At 50.0% G+C, this 27,420-nt stretch overlaps 1 protein-coding gene across 3 annotated transcripts in view; it reads right to left on the reverse strand.

The window, feature by feature from the left end:
* Positions 1 to 4,350: 4,350 nt before the first annotated feature.
* The window catches only part of LOC138569113 (cyclin-dependent kinase-like 4), a 1,540,933-nt gene continuing 1,517,863 nt past the window's right edge, over positions 4,351 to 27,420 (reverse strand). For all 3 annotated transcript variants that reach the window (XM_069646780.1, XM_069646779.1, XM_069646778.1), the window contains one exon: positions 4,351 to 5,080. In XM_069646780.1, the coding sequence (XP_069502881.1) occupies positions 4,979 to 5,080 (102 nt within the window). In that variant the 3' untranslated portion in view covers positions 4,351 to 4,978. The remainder of the gene's footprint in view (positions 5,081 to 27,420) is intronic.

A 27,420-nucleotide genomic window follows, 5' to 3' on the forward strand; every position in this document is an offset into this window, starting at 1 on the left:
TTCCCTTTGGGCGAAGAATCCCTAGAGGACAATCTGGAGCGATGACACCTTTTCTTAGATCTCCTCAAAAAAGATGAAGAAGAATGACGAGATCTTGAACGCGTGACGCACTTACCGTGCCCCTTGGCCCAACCTGGAGATCTCTCTCTTGGACAATCTCCGGACAATCTTTTTGTGGGGGTTACCGAAGACAACTTTGAAGATGGTTTGCCCAAAGCAAGTTTCCCCTTCCTCTCCTTTAAGGCTTTTCAAGTCGTAAACTGGCACGAGCCACAATCATCGACGATGTGGCCCGACCCCATGCACGAGAGACATACCCGATGAGGATCGGTTATAGATATCTTTACGCAGTTATCAAACACGCCGAAGCAAAGAACCATTTCGAGCAGCGGTGCAGAATAATTGAACTGAGGCAACAGACGGGCGGTGTGTGCCTTGTGTACCAGCACTGACCTCATACTCGATGAGGATGGAGGCCCTCGAGGGACACAGGGTTGACAATGCACTGCGCCCTCTGCTGAGAAGGGTTTCCGAGCTGCAGGCATTCAAAGATGAGGAATACGTTGGAGAACACAATCCATTTGAAAGTGGAGTTGGGTTCCTCCAAATGGAATGTTACCATCAAGCATTAACCATGCATCCGACACACCATCTTTTGCAACTGGACACAGAGGGACATCTGACCTGGTTGGATTTGGAGATACAAGTGAAGAGACCATATCATGTGCATCAATGGCTGTCAAGAGGCCTTAGTGTACTTCCAATAAATGTACCATCCAATGCTTAAACATATCCTTGAAACATTGAAACACTGTCCGATTTCTAATGTGGATAATCTATTTTTACATGAGAAAACCTTGTGGTGTGGCAATCCTGCTATCCACGTCAATACCTAGTGCTTGCACTCGAAGCACTGGGCCAGTGAAGGCATCTTTCACGTTGTTTTTTAAATAGCCTACCCCACACTTGTGCCCATCTGCAAGATTCACCTTGCCAGAATCCGAGCCACACGCCAGGATGGGTTCCCTCATGTAAGTTCTGAAACATTGTCAAAGCTATCCCAAGCATGAAGTGATTTGGAAAAGACCTGGAGAGCCTGGTATGAAGTGTGAGAAACCTGAAGGTATCTCACTCGCTAGTCCCCGGGGATCTGTCATGCAGGTGGCCAGGACATGGCCATCGCTATTGGATCCAGTTCCTGAGGGTGGACTAGTATGGGAGGATCACCTGGATGAGGGGTCTTCGGGGAGTGGAAGTGGGACACCGAAGTTTGAGGCGCGGTATCCCCTTCCTTGTGACACATTTTCCCCATCCTGCCTAGTAGGATACGTAGAAACTCTACCCTCGACCACCCTTTCCAACACAAACACTTTCTCACAGCGCGAACAACAATGGACTAATACCCGAGCCGTTTACCTGACGTGTCCCAAAACAAGGGTCAGGCTGAGTCAGGCAATTACCGACAACTACACACACCTGACTACCCTTTCCCTTCCCCATAGGGGAGCAAGGCCGAACGCATGAGTAAGCAGCCATTCCAGGGTGACAGTTTAAACAGAGGAGAAAGGCGGCGAAACCTGAAAGGACGTCAAGGAGGGTGTTGCCCTTTCCCTTTTCCACCCAGACCCGCAAAGCCTCCGATGAAAGAAACATAAGACTGGGAATCGCAGATGGCCAATGGTGTGACAGATGTCAGCGGTACATGGTACCCTCCCGCACTGATAGCCAGGGCAGGGAGACATGGTTGCCATTGTAGTACCGTCCTTGACTCCAGTGGCAAAGGAACTTCCAACAAGTCCAGCACAACCAGTGAGTCAGAAGAACCTGATAATCGAGTGGACTGTGTTAAGCTCAAGGTTGCAGTGGCAACATAAAGAAGATAAATAGACAAGAGGTCTTTTGTGTACACACTTGATAACAGAGATAGGGCCTCATTACGACCCTGGTGGAACGGGTTAAACGGCGCCGTAAAAGGCTGCGGCGCCGTTCAACCCGTTCCGCCACATTACGAGGTCCCCTCGCGGGACACGTTAAGCACGCCTGGGAAAACCAGGCGTGCATACCGGGTCCCGCGAGGGTAAGAGGGAGCAAACAACGGGCCATCTTGTAATGGCCCGTTGTTTACTCCCTCTCCCATTCCCATTCAGCCCTATGGGGGCTGAAATGGGAATGGGGATGAACCGTGTCCGTGTCCTCGAGTGAGGAATTACCGGGCCATCCGAACTCGGAATGGTCCGGTAAGTCCTCATTCCGAGGACACGGACGCGGTTTTGCCGGCAGCCATGCCGCCAATAGCGGCATGGCTACTGGCATACCTCGTAATGAGGCCCATAGAGTGGGGCGGCGCCACGTGGGCACTCAGTGAAAGGTCTCTGACTGGTACACCTCTACTGAACAAAGAGACTGTGTGGAACATTGTGAGTAAAGAAACTACAAGTAGTAAGAGGCCATAGGAAGGCCGGTATAAGGTGTTAAGGTGGTTATACAAGGGTCGAACCAAATCCCTTGTACAATCGAAAGTATTTAACTCATTGCAGAAGTTTTGTTATCGTGGAACGCCTTATGAACTGTGATAGTATAAAGCCTGTGCTTTCCGTAGGCTAACAGAGTGACCCAGCGAGATGAGATCGCCCTTCGAAAGTCTCTATTTGAATTGGTAAGCGCTCTGGTTGGTCTGAGGGAGGCTGATGACAGAGAAGGATCAGAGCCCAGCTGAGCGGGATCCAAGGGTGAACAGTAATCATCCGACGTAAAGGTTAACAGAAGGAACTTTGGTTTTGTTGTTTGGCTTATCAGGCCCTTTGATGCAAGAGACTTTGCATGAGAAGAGACTTGGGCACAGAAGGCCCAGATACTGAGAAAAGACACCGTAAGCTTGTGCTAGAAAAGCCCAGGAGTGTGCTGTGCTCGAGAGTCCCACCTTGTCCCGTACTAAAAACGTGGGGAAGGGAGACCCCGGCCATAACATCCTGACTTATTATTTTTTGAACACTTCTTTCTTTTCTTGTGAACATTATCCCACACTCTTTTGTAACATAGCGGTAATGATTGGCAATAGTTTATTTTAGTATAGGCCCTTTTTATTTGACTAGACTCCACTAGGACTGTATTATTATTATTTGATGGTCGTAGCTTGCTCCCATCTTAAATTTAGGTTTAGATTAGGCAGTTATCCCACCCACTTTCCAGTTTAATCAACACCCTTGAACTGTGATCACTTGTGTGTCTTACTTTGATGCCATGCCTTTCTTACAGAAGACAAAGGGAGTATGATCGGAGGAAGTTACAACAGAAATGATATGGGCAGCTTTCACCTGAGGTTGATCCACCAGATGTTAGCCCACTGGCTATACTGGACTCTGGCCTGTATGCAAGTGTTAGGTTTGCTAGATTCCGATAGTATCTTGGGTTGGAATGGCAATGGGGACTCTGTTGTTCTTACCCAATACCCAGATTGGGGGAAGCTGGCCCTGGGGGCAATGATTGAAAGCTCAGTGACACCACTAAAACCAATCAATGCGAAAGGGGTGAAGGTGTGGAAGTAGCGTCCGCGGGTTCTCCTTGTGGCTAACAATCAATTCTCGAAGATTCATGAAGACTCGAAAAAAGCAGATAGTCAAATCTTTGGTGGATGATATGCAGAGGCTGGCCTGACATGAAACCCGGATATTCAATAGAGTAGCAAACGAGGACGAAAACACTGATATATGAGGAGAATTTTTGGAGCTCTCCCCTTAGGGATCTGGCTCAACAGTCTTTCTGATCTGTCTAGTTGCAATTGGTTTCCATTGTGTTACCATACATTTCCAAAGTGTTATAATTTATGTTCACTTAGTTAGTGTGTTGTTGGTGTCTCCTGTTTGTATATTTCCCTATTTGGGGTCTATCTGCTTATTTGTAGTCATTTGGAAGGCTGGATCCGGTCCTTTCAGTGGATGTATTATGTGAGATTCTTTAATCTGGCTACTCTGTTGGTTACTGTTCTTGCACTATTTCAGAAATGGCAATAACAATTGTTATATACAAAAGAAAAAGAGTAAAGATAGCTTTGGGGGACTAATCGGTCCCTATGTTGCTAGTGGGTATGGTTGTGGGTACACCGAATAATGCATAAGGATTGCTAATAGTAAACCAGTTTCTCCAAATGAGGCAAGGATCTTCTTGCTGTATTGAGAAATCCAATCCATCAAGGTCCTTGTCTGATGGCTGGCATAGTGCAGTGCTGTGGCTAAAGCTACACTCTTAAATTCAGGCAACTCTTGTCAACCCTGAACCCTTGAGTCTTTGAAATGAACAATGGCAGATAGATAGTTCTATAGAACACAAAGAGGAAAATATAACTAGTGGAAATTAAAGCAGTTGCATGCCTAACAGGCTTTGCATTTATGGGCTGTAGTAAGTGAACAGTTCTACCACAGGAAACACAAGAGCTAAAGATAAGATGATTCTTGCAATGATTTGCTATATCAATAGGTCTAATGACGCCCATATCTGACTCAGTAACTTGATCATCAACACAAAGTGAGTAATCCATTATTATGATTTTGACATGACGTAGCCATCAACATTGTTTTTACGGGTGTCATGTCAGCTTGTAAATAATAGTGCTGGCAGGCATGAAAGGTAGCTGAAAATGTCTGGTCATTTAAGTTTTCCAAAAGGGCAACGCACTCTAATGCTGGCTAAAAGTCCCCATTCTTCTGAGCCGGTGATGTAATGTTTACAGTGAGGAGATTGAAGTGTCCATTCTACGCTGGTCTTTCATTTTTTAACTCTGTCCAGAAATAATTCAGTTGTGGTAATAATTAAGTGAGTCTGCAGCTTCATATTTAAGTCCTTGAATCATGCATTTAACGCATATGAGTAGGAATAGAAGTCTCCTTTTTTCCATGTGACTTGTGCAAGATTCAAACGTGACATTTTGGAAACAGCTGTCAGAATCTTCATACATTCCTTCTTGTATCAGGAAGTGTGTTCTCTAAATGCTTGGGAGATGATCAAACTTCTGTTGGCGGATCTGCTTCTTCCCATCAGGTGCTGGAGAGCTGGTGTTCCCTGGTAGCTGCGGCAAGAGTTGATTCTAGGGAAGGTGAAAAACATGGTAAAAAAAGGGGAGTAGCATCCTTATTGTAAACATTGAAAGTACCTGTTGTGTTACTGATGGCAGACAATCAAAAAAAGAGCTAGTTTCCACTAGGCAACACAATGATATGATATTTATAACACGCCTATACACAAGTGTTTCAAGGTGCGACAAGGCAAGGGAGGACAAGACAACAATCTTACTAGGCCTAGTGACATTGATATTGCGCAAGTGCTGGGGAGAGGGAGGAGGAGCAAGTGCAAGACACAGGATCAACATAAAGAACAGGTAGTGTAGCCAGCAGGTGGCAGTGCAAGGTTAGGTGCAGGCAACAAGTGTCCGATAAGTGAATGAAGAGGGACTCTAGGGATGCAGATACAGACCCAAGTGCAGGGTTGCCAGGAGGCAGTACAGGGGTGCAACCGGGAGGGCAGGGACCTGGGCCAGTGATTCAGAGGGTAGCCAGGTGATCAGTGTAGTATCGAGATCAGCAGGGAAGAGGAAGAGAGAAGGCAGAAGAAAAGAGGAAAGTCTTGAGATGTTTCCGGAACCAGAGATGGTTCTGCTCAAGTTTCAGAGAGGCAGGGAGGCTGTTCCAAAGGGAGACGCCAGTCGAAGAGAGAGATCTGCCATCAACTCGCTGCTAGGAAAAGCGAGTGACCCACAGGAAGTTGGAGGTGGAGGAGTGAAGAGCTCAAGTAGGAAGAAGGCCTTGTGGACAATGCAGAGGGTCTTGAACATCATCCTTGCAGTCACTAGGAGTCAATGGAGAGATTTCAGGGCTGGAGAGAAATGATCCCTGGGCTTGAGGCCAAGGACAAGTCTTGCAGTCCTGTTCAGAGGGTGGCGAGTAGAGGCAGGCAGTTTTAAAAAGAGGCTGTTGCATAGGGTGACCAGACGTCCGGGGAAATCACCCTCCGTCCCGGGGTCCCGGGAGTTTTTTAATTTTTGAAACCCCGTCCGGGGTTCGCATGTTTCGGGGGCTACGGTAATTAAAACCGTAATTATTTTTCACACTTTCAGAATTATTAGGTTGGCTCGAACCCCCAACCTCTCAGGTACAAGTCAGAACACTTACTGAAATTATTGTACAGCAAGCCATGTAATATCGATTAGAGCAAAGGCCCGTTTTGAATTAACATGCCATGATTGACAGACAAAACTGCACAAATAAAATTATATACAGTTTATAGAAAGGAGAAGTGCTGGAAATATGTCTGGGGGGTGGTTGTGGGGGCGTTTTGGGGGAGGGGTGGTAATTGGTGGGCTGCGATGGGGTAGTCCCTCTTATGTTGTTGGCCGTCCCGGTTTTTTGTTTTGAAAATCTGGTCACCCTACTGTTGCAGTGGTCAAGCCTAGAGAGAACCGGAGCTCTAGAGACAGAGAGCTTCTGGGGAAGGAAAGGAAAGGAAGAATATCTCTGAGGCGGTGCAGTTGGTAGTTTGACTTTTTGGAGATGCCAGAAATGTGAGGAGAGAAGGAAAGTATGGAGTCGAAGATGACCCTGAGGTTCTTAGCCTCACAGGTGGGAGCAGGAGGAGGGCCACGGGAGGCCGGCCAGAGAGTCTCTTGAGGATAGCCCAGGGGCAGCGTACTCGCCTTGGAAGCAAGATGACACGTAGCACCACAGGTTTGAGCCCCGGGTCCGCGCTTAGAAACCTCTGGGTATTAAGTGCGTTATAAATAACCTATCATATCATATCATATCATATCAGAGTGGCAGGAAAGCAAGGTGCAGGTGTGCCGATGAGGAGGATCTCCATCTTACTGGCATTCAGGCAGAGATCGTTGGCGGAACACCACTCCTAGATTGCGGAGAGACAATCCGGGATGAGAGAAGAAGAGGCGGCCGAGGGGAGCCTGAAAGCAAGCTTAGTATCGTCCGCATAGCATTGGAAGTTGGATCAGAGAGCAGCCATGCGGTGGGCGAGAGGTGTCACGTATTGGTTGAACAACCAGGGAGACAGGTTAGACCCCTGGGGAATACCACAGGTGGATAGAGAGACAGAGAAGAGGAAGGACCCAAGTTGGACCTGGGAGGGTCGGTCCGAGAGGAAAGAAGTCAGCCAGGCCAGAGCCTGATCAGTGATAACCAGGTTATCACAAAGCCGGTTAAGCAGGATGGCATGGTTGATATTGTCAAAGGCAGAAGAGAGATCAAGTAGGATGAGGATAGAGGTGAGACTGTCATCAAGGTTAGAGAGCAGGTCTTCAAGGATTTTCAGAAGAGCAGTTTCTGTGCTTCTGGCTGCCCTGAAGCCAGACTAATGGTCATGGAGACAACCAACAGATTCAGTGTGAAGATTAAGCTAGGAGATGGCCAGTTTTTCCAAGAGTTTGCCCAGGAAAGGAGTGATAGAGATCGGGCGATAATTAGCCAGAAGGGAGGCTTCAGCTGAGGGTGTTTTGAGAAGGGGGTGCACAAGAGAGTGCTTACGAGGGCAAGGGAAGGTTCCAGTGGCGAAAGAGTGGTTGCAGAAGTCAATCAAGGCTGGAGCGAGGGTGTCAATGTGGTCCTTGATGGTTTTGAGGAACAGGGAAGAATCTGTTTTGATGAGGTTTTCATAGATCGGACTTGTCTAGAAACCTCGTCAGGGATGAAGAGAGGAAAGGCAGAGAAGGGAGGCGGGTGGCCACATGGGGGCCGGATGAAGAGGAGAGAGTGGAGAGAAAGGCTAAACTATTGGTTTCCCCCGGGAGCTGCAAGATTTGCAGCACATGCCATCCTTTTTGTCTATTTGTAATCCTGGGATAAACAGTTATGTTTGTATAAGATGCAGTTCTTAAATTGTGGGGGTGTTTGCCAGGGGCTCAGACAGGGCTGTGTCCCGGGACTTATTTATGAGCACCAGCATATACTGTAGCAGATGCAGTTCAATTATGATGTGGTGTTGGGGGCGTGGCTACATGGCCATCGGATAGGACAGGATTCCGAGGAGCTCCTGCTGATCCTTCAGTGATTCTGACAATATAGTTTGCTCTGAGCCGACTAGGAGCCGTAATTATGGACCTATAATAGCATGAATGTGCAGTGAACGTCGTGATCAGAATTGAGATAAATTGCGGCAAGGAGAACAAACCGCAAGCTCAAAGAACGGAGCGGCACCCTACTGGCTAGGACAGCAAAATGGCGGCTGCCAGAGAACAAAGGACTGAATCAAAGGGCAGCCGCTCTGAATAAAGATGAGCCGTATCGCGAGCAGATGAAAGACAGACTCTGACTGGAGAAGGTGGAGTGATCGTAAGCGGAGTGTAGCAGGCAGTGGCACCAAATAGTGCTGCCGAGCACAAGAGCCACAGAGGAGTGAAGCGGAGAGCTGAGCATATACAGTAGACCCATGAGGTCTGGTCCTGAAAGCCGGAAAGTCACACATAATGAAATCTACATGGACCTAGGGGAGAGAACAGCTTGCGTCACCGTGGCGCGACCGAATGGTGCACACTGCAAGATTAGTAGTGCGGCCCCCGCTACACGGACGGATCTTGTCGGGCAAGTGATCGGAGCAACATAAGACTAGAGAGGCAACCATTCAATGTCAATGGCTACGGCCCAGCAAATACACGAGGCTCTGGTGTTAAATTTTGTGGATATTAAGAGCTTGGCAACAAATACTGGAGGGATACAGTGGTTAACACAGAACTGCGCTGAGCAGGCCTTCAGTAATATTGAAACTGACGAATGCACACAAAGCCGAGATCTCCCATAGATTTCAGATACTGAACGAGTGCACAACACGGGCAAGCTGAACAGACAAAGGGATCAGCCATGCAGACTACGACAACATTGAATGCACGCTGAGTGACACAGGCATTAGACTGCCATAAGCATCAATTGAAAGATGCCAGCAAGAATACGTAGGAGCATAGTATGGTAAGGATTATGCTACAGGCAGAGCCCGGACACGCCAAGTAGACACTGGCCGAGACATCTGAACAACGCTGCTGTTCGTGATTGAGGAGACTGGAGAGCGCATATGCGCCGAAGACGAGCACGGGGCACAACAGAGAACGAGTGCACCACACATAGCGGGCAACCGAGGACGGTCCAGAAGACGGCACGTGGACCACTCAGAGGCTACAGCACAGAATAACATGGCCTGATAAGGAGCAGAAGGAAGGCTGGCAAAACAGAGGACGAAGCACACGTTTTTGGGGGGCTGCTGGGTGATGAAAAGAGCAATAACACGCTGAAGGTGACTGTATAACTGTACCTGGACCTGCTAGGTCATACACCTTCCCGAGACAGGCCTTAACAGCACATAGTCCTTTGGGACATAACTACACTGGGCGAACTCATGCTCAGAGCGTAAATAGGGCAAATAACATTAACTAAGACAGGAAGTCTGGTGCATGTGAGGAGGGGTAGCGCTGAGGTGCCTGATAGCACTACGGCCCCAGATGGACCTTGGAAGAGTTCACAGGTACTAGAGGCAGGTGATGGCTGATTGGCTCCCCAGGAACAGGGCAGCCTAGAGTAGCTAGGACCACGGATCCAGCAAGACGAGACGGGGAAGGATTACATATACCTGCACCAAACAGCATATGGTGGTGACTACGGGTGTAGCCAGTAGCCGACGACATGACCTAGAAAGGCTCACAAAGAAAGGACAGATGGCAATCCATTGTTGAAGACAGAACAGATGTGTGAGATACTGAGGGTGCCCATCCAATTGCCCGCAAGGATTGGGGTGAGGTAGAAGGTGCCAGAGCGCCAAGCGGCTAGTCAATCCCTACTACGGGAGGTGCTTCAAAGTGACACCAGTGCAAAGGAGAGACCCAGTAATCAATGCAGCCACAGGAGAGCATTGCGAGCACAGTGAGCTAAACAAGTACACTGACCGGGACACGGCCCAACGCTGTACCACAGTTGAACAGACAGTGTACTATACTTTGTGTAACGGAAGAGAACACAGTGGGGTTAACTGAAGTAACAATGGCATCGAAGCCTAACAAGACCAAAGTGAAACAGTCATCAATAGACGCATTTGCCAAGTCAGTGCAAACGACGGACGATGCGAAAACAACAGGGTAGGAAGCACGAGGAGAGGAGTCCCCCAAGCGAAGTGACCAGCAGATCCTAGAGGCCATAGAGGAGTTGAAGTCTTCATTGGAACTTAAAATAGATGCAATCAGCATTGATGTGAATCTCTTGCGACAGAATGTCAGAGCGTTGACAGAACGCATAGGTGTGATGGAGAAGAACAAGTTACGTGGGAGGAACATCCAGTCGAAAGAACGTTACAGTTGGTAAGTAACTTGTTCTTCGAATGGATTGTGTCCTCCCACGTATTCCTCATCTTGGATAGACTCCCACAGCAGTTGGAATTTGGAGGGGGGAGTACCTGAGTACTTAGTCATGGACTGAAGGAAGGACGGCCTTTGCAAAAAGGCCTCCTTGGTAAGAAGCAGAGTCTAAAGAGTAATGTTTTACAAATGTGTGCATCAATGACCAAGTGGCCGCCGCACAAATGTCTTGCACCGGAACACCCTTCCCAGTCAATCTGTAACACTCAGATATTGCCAGAATTATCCATCTGGATAAAGTTTGTTTGGACATTCCAAGGCCCAATTTGTGTCCAGTGTAACCGACAAACAGTTGGTCAGTTTGTCGAAATCTTTCTAGTCTAGAGATAAAGAAGCTGAGAGCCCTTTTAGGGTGGAGCCTGTGGAATCTATCTTTCCTCCTCTTTACTAACGTGCAGAACATGCAGAGGAGGGTAAAAGGAAGGTAGAGTAATTTTTTGTGACAAGTGGAAATCTGAAACTATTTTAGGTAAGAAAGAAGGCTCGACTTTCAGAATTACCTTATCCCTGTGGAAAATGGTATGAGGAGGCCTGCAAGAGAGCGCCTGCAACTCACTCACCCTGCGGGCTGATGTTAAAGCCACTAGCAAAAAAGTTTTCAGAGTTAAGAGCCTTAGAGGGCAAGAATGTAAAGGCTCAAAGGGGGCACACCTGAGAAATTTTAAAACTATATTTAAGTCCCAGATAGGAACTTGAAAAGGTGTTGGAGGGAACACATTTGTTAGTCCTTTAAGAAATTGAACAACTAAAGGCATTTTAAAATAAGAAACTTCTTCGTAGAAGCGCTTGAAGATAGATAGCGCTGCTAAATATCCTTTAATAGTGCCAATTTGGAGCTCGAGTTGGCCAGATTTAACAGAAAAGAAAGCACCGTAGGAGTGCCACATTGAAAAGGGCCCACATCCTTATCCCTGCACCAGTTACTGAATTTCTTCCAACGACACCGCAACAAGGATTTTGTTGCTGGCCTTGTGGCCGAAAGCAAAATCTCCATGACGTCGTCCGGGAGTTCCCAATCCTTATACCTCAGCCTCTCAGAAGCCATGTGTGAAGGCTGAGAGTTTTGACCTCTGGACGGAGAACCCGACCTTCCTCTTGCGAGAGAAGATCCTCTCTTTGTGGAACAAGAATTGGAGGGCAGATGGACATGTCCAGAAGGTCCGGGTACCACGCTCTCCTGGCCCAATTCGGGGCAATGCGGATCATGGTCTTCCTGAACTTTCTCAACCTCCTGATTACTTGAGGAATCAAGGGGACTAGAGGAAATGCGTACAGGAGTGGAAATACCCAGTCCACTACGAATGCATTCCCTAAAGCTCCTCTTGGGGGAAATTCCCTTGAGCAGTACAGTTTGCACTTCCGTTTGGTCCAGGGGCGATTAGATCCACTTGAGGGGTTCCCCAAAGGGTGAAGATCTGTAGAAGGACATCCTGAGCTAGTTCCCACTCGTGGGAGTCTCTGCCCTGCCTCCTCAGAGTGTCCGCTGCCGTGTTTTTCTCTCCGGCTAGGTTAACTGCCGATAAAGAGATTCCTTTTTGCATTGCCGAGAACCAAAGCTGCATTGCCTCTCTGCACAGTGGAAGTGCTCCTATGCCTCCTCTTTTGATGAGGTAGTACATGGCCACTGTGTTGTCCGTCATTATCAGGACATTCTTTCCCCGTACAGAGGGCAGAAAGGCCTTCAGCGCTAGTCTGATTGCCCTCAGCTCCAAAAGGTTGATGTGTAGTTTGGACTCCGATGGAGACCAACGACCACTGATTGTCAGATCATTTGTGTGGGCTCCCCAGCCCATGAGTGAAGCGTCCGTCACTACCGTTATCTCCGGCCATGGTTGCCAAAAACGTTCTCCATCGAGGATATTTTCCTTGCAAGCCCACCATAGAAGAAGATCATGAGCCACTCTGGCCGGGACTTGCAGAAGATCTGACATCTCTCCCGAAAATCAGGACCATTGAGTCCTGAGGGCCCATTGAAGGGATCTCATCCTCAATTTGGCCTCTGGCATCAGAAAACTGCAGGATGCCATGAGGCCTAGCAACCGTAGAAAATCGAAGGCTGGCAGATGTAGGGCATTTTGAAATTTGTTTACCATCTGCAGAATGTGGTGAGCTCGCTCCTCGGGAGGCGAGGCTTTCCCTGAGGTTGTATCCAGGACAGCTCCGATGAATTGGAGTATTTGGCTTGGAATCATTTGTGACTTCTTGTAATTGAGGGAGAGGCCCAGCTTGTGTTAGAAGTGACAGGTCATGGCTAGATGTTTCCGGGCTCTTTCGGGTGAACTCGCCCTGTGTAGCCAATCATCCAGGTAAGGGTAGACGTGAATCCCCTCCCTCCTGAGACTCGCTGCCACTACTGCCATCAGCTTGGTGAAAACCCTTGGGGCGGAGGTCAGCCCAAATGGCAGAACTCGAAACTGATAGTGAGATCCGCCAATTGTGAACCTCAGGTACTTTCTGTGCTTGAGATGGATGGGCACATGAAAGTAAGCATCCTGAAGGTCCAATGAAACCAGCCAGTCCTGAAGTTGAAGAGCCTGAAGGATCTGAGAAAGGGTCACCATCTTGAACTTGTGCTTCCTGAGGAATTTGTTCAAATTTCTTAAGTCCAAGATGGGTCTCAATCCTCCGTCCTTTTTGGGGATGAGAAAATAAGGGGAGTACCAACCCTTGTTCCTCTCCGCTACAGGTACATGTTCAATTGCACCTTTCTCTAGCAGGGTTGAAATCTCCTGCACAAGGAGCGTGTCTGGAATTTTGACAGAGTTGGCTCCCGGTGGATGATTTTGAGGTCTTTATTGAAAAGGAAGGCAGTAACCATGGGTCACTATCTCTAGCGCCCAGGCATCTGATGTAATTCCCCACCATTCATTCAGATACCGAGTGATCCTGCCTCCCACCGGGGTCTTTTGGGTGTAGACCTTAGAGTGGCTTTGCAGCGGCTGCAGAAGCGGCTCAGGAGGAAGTAGCCGCTGCTGAGGCTGATCTAGCAACTTTCCCTCTTCCATCACAAGGGGGTCTTCTCTGTTGACCTCTCTGAATGGCCTGCCCCTTCCCTCTTCCAAAAGAGGAATAGAAACAAAAGGGACGGTTCCTCCAGGAAGATGACCCTGCGTAGGAATGCTGTTGAGGCTGTTTTATAGCGGCACTGAGTGATTTAGCTGCCGTTTTCGATGTCTACAGCTTCTTTGATGGCGTGACGCTGTTCGGCAGCAAGGAGTACAAGAGTACTCTTGTACTCCTTGTTGCCGAACAGCGTCACGCTATCAAAGGGCATATTGAGTAACCTGGACTGCACATCATATGCAAAACCAGATTTCCTCAGCCAAGCAAATCTGCGTAGGACCGTGCTAGATTCCATAGACCACACTATCAGCAGTGTCCAGACCTGACTTGAGGCCTTCCTCCATAGCCTCCTTTCCATCCTTTACTATCGCCAGGAAACCATCCTGTTCCACACCCTGAGGGATGTGTTCAGCCGCTGAATTCAAACAGTCCCACAGGGTGTATGTAAATCTAGCTAAAGTACAGGTTACGTTAGTAGTTTTAAGGGCCATACTGCCCGAAGTAAAAACGTTCCTAGCCCAAGCATCTATTTTCTTGTCATCCCTGTCAGGAGGCATGGAAGGATTCGCTGATTGCCTAGTGGAGGTCATAGCTTGAATCACCAAGCTCTCAGGTGAGGGATGCTTAGACAGATATTCCGGATCTGAAGTTGAAGGTCTGTACTTTGCCACACATTTTTTATTCACTGCTGGCCCAGAATCTGGGTTTCCCAATTTGATATTACCCTTTTCTGCAGTGCTTTGTGGAAAGGAAGGATCGGGTGCCTTTGTGGCCCTTCATCAGTAATACCGGGCATGTCATCCTGGTCGTAACTAGGGGACGCTGTCTTCCACCCCATGAAGTCAATAAGCCTTCCCATGAGGTTCCTATACCCAGGTTCTGCATGATCTGCAGGGTATGGTCTTTCAAATTCCACCTCAGGGGAGGTATCTAGGCCACTGACCGACTGAAGGCAGTCATAAAGGTCAGCCATCTTGGTATTTGGGTCTATTAATGCTTCAGGAATCTCCTTGGTTCCAAACCTAACTCCGGCTGATGTAATATCCTCATCAGAGGAATGTTCCCCGAAAATAGAAGACATGGATTTGAAAAATTCCTGCCTGGGCTGAGGTTGGAATATTTTATCTGGTAAAGCAGGTGGCACTGACCTAGGTTTAGCCATAGGTGTTGCTGTGGGTATTGGGGTTAGATATTTCCTCGACAAAGGCGTTGAAGGCGTCAATGGGATAGACACTGGCTTCGACGTTCTCAAAGGAGTCTTCAATGTCGTTGAGTGGGGCTTGGATGTCGTCGAGGGAGGCTTCGACATAGCATCCAAAGGTAACAACGGCATCTTGGGCAACAGCTTCGACGTAGTCGTCGAAGGTTGCATCGAGTCGATGTTTGACTTCGATCTTGATGCCAACACCATTTTGTCTTCTGATAACCTCAATTTATGCACCAGAGGTTTTTGTTTTCTTTCATGAGGCGTCAGAGAATCTTCCTCCGAGGACGCCCTCGAATTTTTGTCGGATTATGCGCGTTTAGTTTTTGATCTCCCTCTGTCACTCTTGGAGTGGATAGGGGCATGCTCTTCACGCGACTTTTTTGAGGGGGTCGGCCGCATTCTCAAAATCTTTTAGCATCGAAGTCCTAAAGGCCTCCCATTTCTTAGGGGAATCGTGCTTAGAAGGATATGAAATAAACCTTCTCTCAGATGAGGAGGAAGAAGATCTGTGACGTCGCTTCTTCGATTTTTTGGATGAAGACTAGGAGGATTTCCTCGAGCGACTCTTGGATCTCGACCACCTCAACCCATGTCGAGATTTTCCACTCGACCCTCCAGAGTCTTTTTGTCTTTTCAAAGACATATAAGACTCCTCACCCACCGCTAGCTTACCTTGGTGTTCCTTAAGAGCCTTATTCAACATCGTCTGACAGGAACAATACTCATCGACCCGATGGTCAGGGCTGAGGCACCAAAGGCAGTTGCAGTGAGGGTCGGTAATGGACATTTTCCTACCACACTTTAGAGATTTCTTAAAACAAGTCTTGGGTGTGGAAGGAGTCGAAGACAAAGACATTTTCAAGTAGAAAGAACTGACGCCCCGTCTTGAAACACGAAGCAGAAGCTCGGAAAAACAGAACTGAGACCAACGGGCGCGGCTCGAGCCCTTAATACAGCAGATGACGTAGGAAGTTGACGGCAACCCTCGAGGGACATGGACTCCGTGGCCTCGAGCAGAGCGCCCTCTGGCGAAAAAAAAATTTCGAAGCAGCAAAGCTGGCAGATCATATATCTAAGATGAGGAATACATGGGAGGACACAATCCATTCGAAAGAGGTGAAGGTTAATACAAGCAGTTGCAATGAAAACTCCAAGAAGGTCACCATACTGCAACAGCAGGTGCGAAATCTGGAGAACAGAGCAGAAGCGGTGGAAGGACAGGCCCGCAGAAATAATGTACACATTGTAGGGCTTCCGGAAGGTGAAGAAGGCTCGAACCTGACAAATTTATCGAAAATATGTTGTTGCAAGAGATAGGAGCAGAGTCACTCATTCAGATGTTAACATTTGAGAGAGCGCATAGGGCCCTGATAAGAAAACTGCCGCCTGGGCCCTACCTCGACTGATTATTGCCAAGATACTTAACTATAGAGATAGGGAAAGAATCCTAGAACACTTTCGGAAATGAGGATTGATAAGCAGAGCATCGGCGACCATCACAGCGTACCCAGATTACACATTCTTGGTGCAAAAACAGAGGATGAACTATGTGTCTGTCAAGAGAGGGCTACGGGCGGCTAATATAAAATACATGTTGCTATACCTCGCGAGGATGAAGGTCCTGCACAAAGATCAAGCTGTTTTTTTTTTTAGACCCGAGAGTATGTGAACAATTGGATGGACACGTTAAACTTTTTTAATTTTTTTTTTTTTTTACTCTCTTTATTGGCATTTCAGTTAAACAGTGCAAACAACAAACCAGATAACCCCCCCACCCCCCTGCCACCGCCTCTTGGTACACACATGAAGGACGCGCGGATGACGAAGAACCGCATAAACAGCAGCAACTACAGTCTTTAGATACCTTTCGTAGTCCAACCCAATCAACCACAGTTCTCATATTGTCCTGCGCCTCCCCGCCAGTGAGGCCCCTCCATCCCAGTCTCCAAATTGATAGGCAAGGCCTCAGGGGGAAGGCGAAGATCGCTCCGCAGGAACAGACCGAGCTGAGGATCCCAGCCCAGCTGGGGATACAGACCTCTCCCCCCCCCCCCTGGTTGATTAAGGAGATATAACGTGAAGGCGTCCCACATTCGAATATTACCCCTGTCAGTTCCCCTCATTACATCCCATTTGAACTCAATGTCGTTACAATACAATATATCCTTGGACCACTGGGCGACCGTCGGACTCCGTCTCTTGCCCCATCCCATAGCCACCCGGCGTTTTGCCAGGATGAAGAGAAGGCTTATCAGCTTCCTAGTCCCCTTAGGGATCCCCTCAGTATACCCCAGTAGCGCCTGCACGGGATCCGGAACAAGCCGCTGCCCCACAATGTCTCCAACCACCTCAAACACCTGCTGCCAGAATTGCAGCAACTCCCCACATTCCCAGGCCACATGAAGAAATCCTGCCGCTTCCTGTCCACCTCTGACGCAGGCGCCTGACCTTTGAGGGAAATAATCCTTCAGTTGAGCCAGAGAGTAATAACATTGGTGCAAAAATGTAAAATGGATCAACCTAAAGTTCGAGTTAATCGCCCCCTTCTTAGTCAGTGCACAACAATATTCCCACACCTCAATCGGTAAGTCTTTCCCCAACGATTTCTCCCACAGCTCCTTAGATGACCTACCCTTACCAGACCTACCCTTCAGGGCCAACCCATACAATTCGGAGAGCGTTCGCCGCCCAATAACTCCCCTTACCACCATATCGAGCATCCCAGCCACCGGGGGCAGAGCAGGAAAAGATGGGAACAGCCGCTGAAACGTCACCCTCAACCTGTGATACAGAAACACATCCAGCGTTGAAAGGGCCCCTTTCTCCCTTAGCTGATCTAAAGAGATGAACCTTCCACCCGGAAACAGATCCCAGAGCTTCACCACTCCTAGTCGTTTCACCATGGCTACAAAACAAGCCTCACTAGACAGGGGAACACCGGGGACAAATATAAGAGGGGGTTCCGGCGAATAGAGCACATCGCCAGCGGGTATATGTTCCAGAAGGGACCAGGCCTGACATGTAAGCTCCACCAAGTTCCGAGGAGACCGCGACCGGCCCGGGGCCGTCAAGATGACCGACCGTAACAACGCCGGCGACGCAATCGCCCTCTCAATCTCCACGTGATATCTCCTCGCAATAAGTTTGGCCAAAATGTTATCATCAAGATTCATGAGCGAAATTGGGCGATACGACGAGCAGTCTCCCTTCGGTTTCCCAGGTTTCAACAATACAACCACCACAGCTTTGCGAAGGGAATCAGGTAGCCGACCCCTCGACACCGCCTCTTGAATACATACGTAACAGATATGGCGCCAGTTTCTCGGCATAACACTTATAAAATTCAGCCGTGAAGCCGTCCGGGCCCGGAGATTTCCCACTCGGTAATAGGTTGATAGTTCCGACCACCTCTTCCAGCGTCACTGGCCTATTCAGCCACCCTCTCTGCTCCTCCGAGCACCAGTATAATCCCACACCATCAAGAAAAGCCTCAATATCTGCCTGTGATGCCGGCACCTGGGAAGAGTACAACTGACGGTAAAATTCCTGAAATTCCCGAACTATCCCCACGTCCTCAAAATGGTCCACCCCCTTCTTATCAGTGATTACCGTTACCCTATTCTCCCGATCCCTCAATCAGGTAGTTCGCGCAAGCAACCGTCCCAGGTTCTGCCCCTCACTGTATCTCCTAGGAGCAATCCTATCCCACATAAATTTAACCTCCCGTTGAGCAAGGGTATAAAACTCCTGCAGCTTCTGCTTAATATTCCCCTGTTGAATTTTGGACGGGATGGGGGCTCCCTCCTGCAAGACCCTCAGTTCCTCTTCTACCTTAGCCAGATCACGCCACAACTGCTTCAAAATCCCAGATTCCTTGGTGATAGACATTCCCCATATCACACACTTAAATCCTTCCCACAAGACACCAGCAGATGAGACCAACCCATCATTGACCTCAAAATAAGCATCTATGGCCTTCGCCAATTCCTCCCGGAAGACCACGTCCGTGAGTGCTTCACTCTTAAACCTCCAAGGGGACCTCACACCCTCCCGACCCTCCAGTCGAATAGAGAGCAGCACAGGGGCGTGATCCGAGAGCGTGCGTGCCAAAACTCCTACCCCCGCAGACCAACCCATGATAACTTGAGATACCAAGAAATAGTCCAAGCGAGCTGCCGAACCATGCGGCGCAGAATAATGCGTAAATTGGGTCGCCCCCGGGTGTCTTACCCTCCAGATATCCTCAATATCCCACACAGGGAGCATACCTCAGAGTCTAGTGGAGTGCTTACTACCCGAACGCGTCGAACTACCCACCCTATCCAGGGAGGCATCCAGAACTGAGTTGAAATCCCCCGCCCAAATAATTTCCCCTTCGGGGAGTGTCCCCAGCTACTTCTCCAACCAGTCAAGAGACTCTATCGTATCCCAGTTGGGGCCATAGTAGCTTATCATAGTGTACAGTCTCCCCTGAATGACCCCCTGTACCACCATGACCCTGCCCTCTTGATCCTTCAAAAATTTGGTCAGACAGAATCCCACTGATTTGTGCACCAAAATACACACACCCCTGGAATAAGAGGAATAAGAAGAAAAATACCTATGTCACCCCCAGGTTTTACCAAATTTCGATTCGGTTGCTGCTGTCAGATGAGTCTCCTGGAGGAACGCCACCCCCACCCCGTGCCGCTCCAGATACTGCAGAACTTTCCGACACTTGGGCGGGCCATTAAGGCCCCGAACATTTCAGGTCATAAAATGTACCGCTGCCATTTCCAAACAACCAAACGCTGAACATCCCACATCCAATTGGGACCCACGTCCTCCCCCAACCCCTGTGTGTACCACCGATCCCCCACCCCTCCCTTACTACCAACAAACCCCCAACTCGTCGGTGACTACCCCCCAACCTCCCCAACAGAACCCCCCCCCCCACCCCTGCTGGAACCTCAAACCATCCAGGTCCCCAACAATCATCTCGTTCGACCAGCTTTCGCTTAAGGGGGCCACCACGAGCCCAACCCTCCAGTGCACCAGACCTAGTATTAGTCACTCACTTAGGTTGATCCACAGCCATCAAAGGAGCTGCCAGTCTAAAGAACCGCACAGTTCGCGGGCAGCTCTACCCGTCGTTCGGCCGCTGTCTGGGAGAGCCGGGCAGTCTGTCAAGAAATGAGGCAGCCTCTTCCGGGGTTTGAAAAAACAGCGACTTCCCCTCATGGATTACCCGCTGCTTGGCTGGGAAGAGCATTGCATATTGCAGGCCCTTATCTCTCAGTCTCTTCTTAACATCCAGAAAGGTTCTCCTCACAGCTTGCACCTTATCTGAAAAGTCTGGGAAGAATTTAAGTGTATCCCCTTTATAGGACACCGAACCTTTCTCCCTAGCTTTTCGGAGTACAGTGTCCCTGTCCCGGTAATTCAATAACCGGGCAATCAATGGGCGAGGCGGGGCCCCTGGAATCGGTCTTCGCCCTCCTGGAATCCTATACGCTCTCTCCACAACACACAACGGAGAGAAACCTTCAGGGCCCAACGCCTCGCGCATAATTTCTTCCACCAGAGACTCCATATTCCTCTGGCCCTCCGATTCCGACAGGCCGACAATCCGTATATTGTTTCGACGGGATCTCGATTCAAGATCCTCCTGCTTCTCTTTAAGCTCTTTCAGAGCCCTCCTGAACGCTGACATTTCCCCCGAGACGGAGGTCGCCACATTCTCCACTCCCAACAGACGAGCCTCCGCCTCATCTAGCCTCTCCCCATGTTTATCAAGACGGACCTGCATATGGTCCACTTTACATGTCAGCGTGTCCAGCTTACCATCCAAAGACTGTATGCCCGATTGCAACTGCATCAGCATCACCTTAATATCCTGAAAGGCTGCCGCGGGATCCGGGTCCCCCCCAAGGAGGTCAACGCAGCCAGGTCCGAAACTGATCCGCAGGCTTTACTCTGCGAGGGCGCCTCAAAGTGCAGTTTTAGCTGTTGTTTACCCCCTTCCCAGATTTCGACATGGTTGTATGGAGGTGGATCACCAGAATGCGCTGTTAGGCCCACAGATCCGGCCAGATGCCCCTTCACTGCTCCTGCCCTTCTCCTCGCCGTAGGGCTAGACCAATAACCCACGGCCGCCCCCAAGGACCACTGTCCTCCCCCAGAGCCTGGGGAACTGCACCCCCCGGCCACAGGGGGGCCGCCGCCCCCACAGGATCAGCCACCAGGCAGGTGAGACCGCGTATGCTAAGTTCCCCCCAGGGCAACCGCCACCTCAGTGTCAAAAACTTGCCGCTTCCAGGAAGTCCCAGCTCTGTGTCGGCGCCGCCCGCTTAGCAGCCCCTCTGCTGGATAATCCCAGTCCGTGCCGGCAGTCGCGGATTCGCAGAGCGAGTAGAGCGGGCGGGCACTCATTCCCAAGTTCAATGCCAGAGTCTGTTCCACCAGAAGTACTATGGGCCAGCCCCCCACCGCTCAGCCTTCTCCAACCTCGCGGATCCAGATCAACTTATTCCATTTTTTCTCTGGGGAGGGCCACCTCCCCCCCAATGTTCAGCGGGGCACCCCACCACTCCGGGTGCATTACCCCTCCCCTGCCCAACTCGGGGAGAAGCAAGCGGGCCGCCCCTCCACACCATCCCGTCCTCCAAATACTGCCACCTTGCTGCAACGCCACCTGCAGCCTCAGGCGCTTCAGGGCAGGCGAGCTCCCCGCGGCCTCACCAGCAGCGATCTCTCGGGCTCCGAGCTCTGCGGCCGACACGGCCCCCACCTCGCCAGCACCGAGCCGCTATGTTCTCCACGGCTCTCCTACACTCCCTCGTCCGCGAGGAGAGCACCCCGACAGGTGCACCAGTCCCGCCAGCCGCGCCGGGAAAGCGCCAGGCAGTTGCTCCACTTTGTCTCCCAGGCACACAGCACTCGCCGTCCGCGGGCAGCCGGGGACACAGCACTCCCCGTTCCAAGCAGGCTCACTCCTCCCCCACTCGTCACAGAAGGAGGCCGCCACAGCTTTTCGTTGCCTTTTCACCACCTCACCGGTTCCGATTCGGCCCGAGAAAGCTGCTGTCGGGGCCAGAGGAATTCCCGTATCATGGACTGCCGCTCACACACACAGATCAACCCCATGAGCGCCGAATCTCATGCCGGATATTAACGGTGCCGGAGAGCTTCACGGGCCTACGGCCATCTTGGTCGGGCTTGCTAGTGCCCCCGGACACGTTAAACTTTCCATCGCAGAAGGAAGACCAGACGAGAAGTGGAAGGTATAAGTGAACCTGCATTGCTTGCATAATGTACAATTGAACCGTGAAGCAGCCGTAATGTAATGATCTGACAATGTCATGCGAGTTAGAAAATTGTACAATAATTTACTATTAGCTAAATGCAGGGAGCACCGGCTCCGCCAGGTCCTAGGCGGTGCCAGGAACCGTACTATCACCCTCAGTAGGTTAGATTAGGTAGGATACTAGTAGTTCAGTATCCTCCCGCTGCACTCCGAACTCCGGCAGTAGAGCCGGAATAGGAGCGAGATGCGGGGATGCGTGAGCTTCAGATCCAAAGCTGGGCAAATGTTGGGGATAGTTGGGGAAGGGGAGGGGAAGGTAGTTGGGATAGTTAACGGGACGTTGCCCTGCAGACACGCACAGCTAGAGTAGGGTAGGGAAACAAATGAAGCGTGAGGGTGGAATGGCTTAGGAAAGATGGGTGAATTAAGGAAAGCAACCTCGAATATTAGAGGTCTGAACAGTTATAATAAGCGGAAAAGGGTAATGACATATTTGAGATGCCAGAAAATTGATATAGCGCTCCTGCAGGAAACACATCTGACTAAGGCAAGACAAGACACCTTGGCACGGAAATGGGGGTGGGGATGACCATGTACTCTGCATACGCCAGGGGGGTGCTGAGTTGGGTTGCACCAACTGTTCTATTCAAATACCTACTTGGATACGGATGGCAGGATGGTCATACTACGGGGGTGCGTGGAAAATAGAGAAATATGCGTGATTAACACATATGCCCCAAATCATGACACGGCTGCATATTTCCGATTCTTGTATACCAAGATAGGCCCGTACAGAGATGGGACGCTACTGTGGGGAGGAGATTTTAATTGCATGCTAGACCCGGCAATAGACAGGTCGGATGGCAAATTTACTCACCCAACCCCCTGCAGCGAAAGCTCTAAACACGTTGCTGCATGCATTTAGTTTAGAAGACGTGTGGAGGACAATGCATAAGCAAGACCGGGTATATTCCCACTATACTGCTCCCACAAATCTTTACACGAGGCTAGATTATGTCTTTGTGGGAGGAGAACTACTGGGGGAATTCATGAAAGCTGAATACAAAGCAAGGGTCCTCTCATACCATGCATCTTTGGTGGTCACATGGCAGGCGCTAACCCCCAGAGCCAAGATTCCAACATGGTGGCTTAGGGTGGAGGCACTCAGAGATACAGGGTTCTGGGAACATCTAAGGGGGAGGTGAAGGAATATTTTCAGCATAACAAGGGTAGTGCGAGTTCATCAGGTACACTATGGGAGGCCTTTATAGTAGTAGTAAGAGGAGCAGCCATATTGAATTCAATGGGTATGCAGGAAGTGATTTTACGAGATTTGCAGAAAGTAGGTTAGAGGCTATAGCACAGGCAGGGGGAAGGTCCCTAGAAGAAGCACAAGAGGTGGCCCACCTACAACAAGACTGTCCGAAGTACTGGGATAGTTTAAGTTATTTAAGCTATAGGAGGTATATTGAGAGACAACATGCAGAAGTGGACAAGCCGGGGCGGTTGCTGGCCTGGCTCGACAAGATGAGAACAAGCGGGAGACAGTTAGAGTAGTGGTGTGGACCGACGGAGGGTTATGCGACACACAAGAAGGAGTAAATAAATGTTTTTATGAATATTATAAGCGATTGTATGAAGAAACCTCAGAGTGTGATATGGTAGAGATACAAGAAGCACCGTCTGAGATTAGCCTGCCCAAGCTAAGTATAGAAGAACGAGAAAGGTTGGAAGTCCCCATTACAATAGATGAACTAGAACATGTGATTAAAGAACTACCGACAGGCAAGGCCGCGGGGGCGGACGGGCTCCCCCGCTAATTCCATGAAGAATACAAGGCAGAAATCATGGCTCTACTGCTAGAAATGCTTATCGAATTCTTGGAAACGGGCAGATTGCCTGGTTCCTTATGGGAGTCGCTGATTGTCCCCCTTCTGAAACCGAATAAGCCACATACAGACTGTGGCTCGTATAGACCCCTGTCACTACTGAACCAAGATGGGAAGATAATCACTGCAGTAATGGCGCTAAGGCTCAGACCAATCCTAGCTAAGCTTATACACTCGGACCAGACAGGATATGTCCGGCATGGAATATCACAATTAATTTACGTAGATTGCACCACGTAATAGATTGTACTCAGGGTGATACACAACAATGCGTGGCAGCATCATTGGATGCAGTTGAGGCGTTCGACTCGGTTAGATGGCCATGGCTACTGTCGGTGTTGGAAAGATTGGGTATGGGACCAACATATATTAAGAAGGTGCGACTGTTATACAATGAACCAGTGGCCAGGGTCAAAATGGGCGCAGTCATATGAGAGCAATGGCACGTAAGGGTAAGAGTAAGTAAGGGTACGAGACAGGGGTGCCTGTGGTCTCAGATGCTCTTTATTTTGGTGTTAGAGCGACTGACGGTTTATCTGAGGGACGGGTATGGTGAGGCGGGAATAGACACGCCGCGGGGAAGGCACTGTATCTCATTATATGCAGATGATTTGCTTCTCTACTTGCAATATCCTGAAACAAATCTGCAATATGTGTTAGACATGATGGAGCACTACGCCGCTTTGTCAGGTATAACTATTAACCCACAGAAGTCGAGTCTGTTTCCACTAGGGGATATATCGGGAAGACAGTGCGCATGCTGCCGCTGCTGCCAATTAAGTGGGAATTGAACACATTCCTTTATTTGGGGGTGGACATTTATCATGACCCTCAGACAGAACATACAAGGAACACAGTGAGAGCAATGAACAACATTGAAAACTCCTTGGGCCTCATTACACAGATGGCGGAGAACCATGGCGCTATTAGCGCCATGGTTCATGCCGGTAAAATACCGGCACCGCCTTGGCGGAAAGGGGAATTACCGCCCCATTCCAAGGTTGGCGGGGCGGTAATTCCCCCTTCCACCATTGCCCTTCCCCATTCCCATTTTCGCCCCATAGGGCTCAATGGGAATGGGGAAGGCGCTAATTACGGTACCGCAAATTGCGGTACCGTAATTAGCTCCCTGGGTCCCTTTGCGGGTTGGTTTTTAACGCCTGCAAAAAGCAGGCGTTAAATCCCCCAACCCGCAAAGGGACCTCGTAGTAAGGCGGTAAGGATTTACCGGTACCAGTATTTTACCGGTACCGGTAAATCCTTACCGCCATCCGAGTAATGAGGCCCGGGGCAAGGGCACAGTGTTTGGCGTCCCTGGAGGGACTTCCTGCTTCCTGTGGCCATGCCCCCCTGGACTTATCCCTGTGCCACAAGCCCCACAGCGATGAAGCCCACGGCGGGGCAAGGGTGTGGTGTTTGGCGTCCTCAGTCCCTGGAGGGACTTCCTACTTCCTGTGGCCATGCCCCCCGGGACTTAGCCCCACGACACAAGCCCCGCAGCGGTGAAGCCTGCGGCGGGGCAAGGGTGCTGTGTTTGGCACCGCAGGTGTTCGGCGCGAGCTGGTGGTGGAGCGCCTGAGAAACAATGAAAGAAGACTTGGCACCACCGAGGGGTCCAACGCGCAAGGTAGGGTGGGCAGGGTGGGCAGGTATGGCATGACTGGCCTAGGAGCAGCCTGAGGTGTTGTTCGAAACTGCCGGAACCTGTTGGAATCTACTCTTTGGGCGTGCACATCCCAACCTGTATTCAAATCCCGCTATTTGGTTCTGGCACTGATCTCGAACTACCATAGCCCAACCAATGGAGTCCTCACCCATTTTCCCCCTACCCCTTTTCTGTGCCCACCCTGGCACACAAGATGATGACGTGTCTGGACTTAAACCAAAGTTCAGGATGGTGACACTGAGAAGGCGGAAACACGGAGGCCTGCCTCAAACATTGCCCTGTGACCATGATCTTGGGGGTGAATTTACCTCTGGGCAATCTGGGGCCCTGTCCAAGATCCCAACTTTCGCCCAGGGGGAGAAGCACCTGCTCATTGACGAAATCTATCAATTTCTGGGGGGGGAAGCCCTGGAAGGATGCCTATTGACACCGTAGTATCTGCTGGTAAAGTCAAACTTTGTAACCCACAGGGTCCACTCACCACCGCCACTAGGGCTCTAGCACCCCTGGATACCCATGGACCTCATGAGTTTTCTGCTCCACGAAATATAGGCCCACCAATGACAATGTCCCCTGAACCTAAATCCAAAATGGAATCTACAGGGGAAGATGCCAACATGGGAATACTTGTTAGCCAAAGTACGATCATGAGCCCCTCTTTGTCAAGCCCGCACCTGGCCTCAGTTTCTACCCCTGTCCAAGTCCAAGCACCTGAACATCCACCAACGCAAGCCCAGTCCCGCCAAGAGGGACCAGGAGGAGTAGCCACTGACCGTCAGGTCATTAAACCCCCCCTCGGATGCCCTAGTAGCATCAGGAGTGAATATATGCCAACTCCCACAGGGGCTAGCTCCTATTTCCATCTATCTCAAATCAGGGCACCCAAGCACCCTCGGGCTGCAACCCAACTGGGCCTGGTAATGACACATCCCGTGAGGACGACTGTTCCCCGCCCCCCACCCCCGTGGGTGCAAGTGCACTCAAGTACTTGCTGAGCTTCAAACCATAAAGAAAATGCTTCAATCTCTGTTGTTGAGGTGTGGTGGGGAGGCAGGAGCCCTGCATCACTCCTACAGTAGGTAGGGAGGCTCCCTTCCACCCTGTTGAACTCGGAGTTGCAATCAGGCCCCCAAATCTTTGTCAATCTGTTTTGGAAAATGCCTGCCACACTAGGGCCCTTGGGAATTTAAGACCCCCTACTACAAAAAGCCCCCCATGATAAAATAGTTAAAGAAGGGGGGGGCTGGTAGGGACGCCCTACTTCAAGCCAAATGTCACTCACCAGGAGGCACTCGTATCAAGTTCAGCGGCCCCAAACTGTCCAAGACCAAGGGCAAACAGAACCCAAGCCTCCTGCCAAAGAAGGGGCAGGTGTAAGCCCCCTGGTCTGGCTCCACTCAGTAATACGGTGCTATATCTTCACGGGGTCCCAAAACCACTGCTGAACAAACCTGAACCAAGAGATGCCTTGCTAAATAAAAGTCTGCACTGGCTTCGATCAGTAGGTGGCTGTGACTTTGTCTAAAGGGATACCATGGCGGGCTGCTGTAGACTCAAGTACTAGCCAGAATGCCCCCGACATTGTTGAACTGACCCTCTGGAACTAGAGAGTGGCTCAGGCGGTCTGGGAAGGAGGGGGGAGGGATGATCGGCCACTCAATAGTGGGATCAGAATCAGTCAGTATCTGTGCCCTAGTGCACCTGGCCCTCCCAGGCAAAAACAGAGGAACATACCGGCGCAAATCTCACCCCTTTGGGCAGAGGAGTGAGTGGGGGTAATTGAGGGTGTCCCGGGATTGCTGGAGTTTGCCTATTTCTGGATTGTTTCTTGGTGTGCCACACTTTGTTTGGCTACTGTAAACTGTATTAGATTGTATTGTGTTAATTTGCTAGAATGCACTTTGGTGGCCGCTGGCAGAATAA

Source organism: Ambystoma mexicanum, chromosome 2q (genome assembly GCF_040938575.1).
Source record: "Ambystoma mexicanum isolate Mex_15411 chromosome 2q, UKY_AmexF1_1, whole genome shotgun sequence".
Lineage (NCBI taxonomy): Eukaryota > Metazoa > Chordata > Amphibia > Caudata > Ambystomatidae > Ambystoma > Ambystoma mexicanum.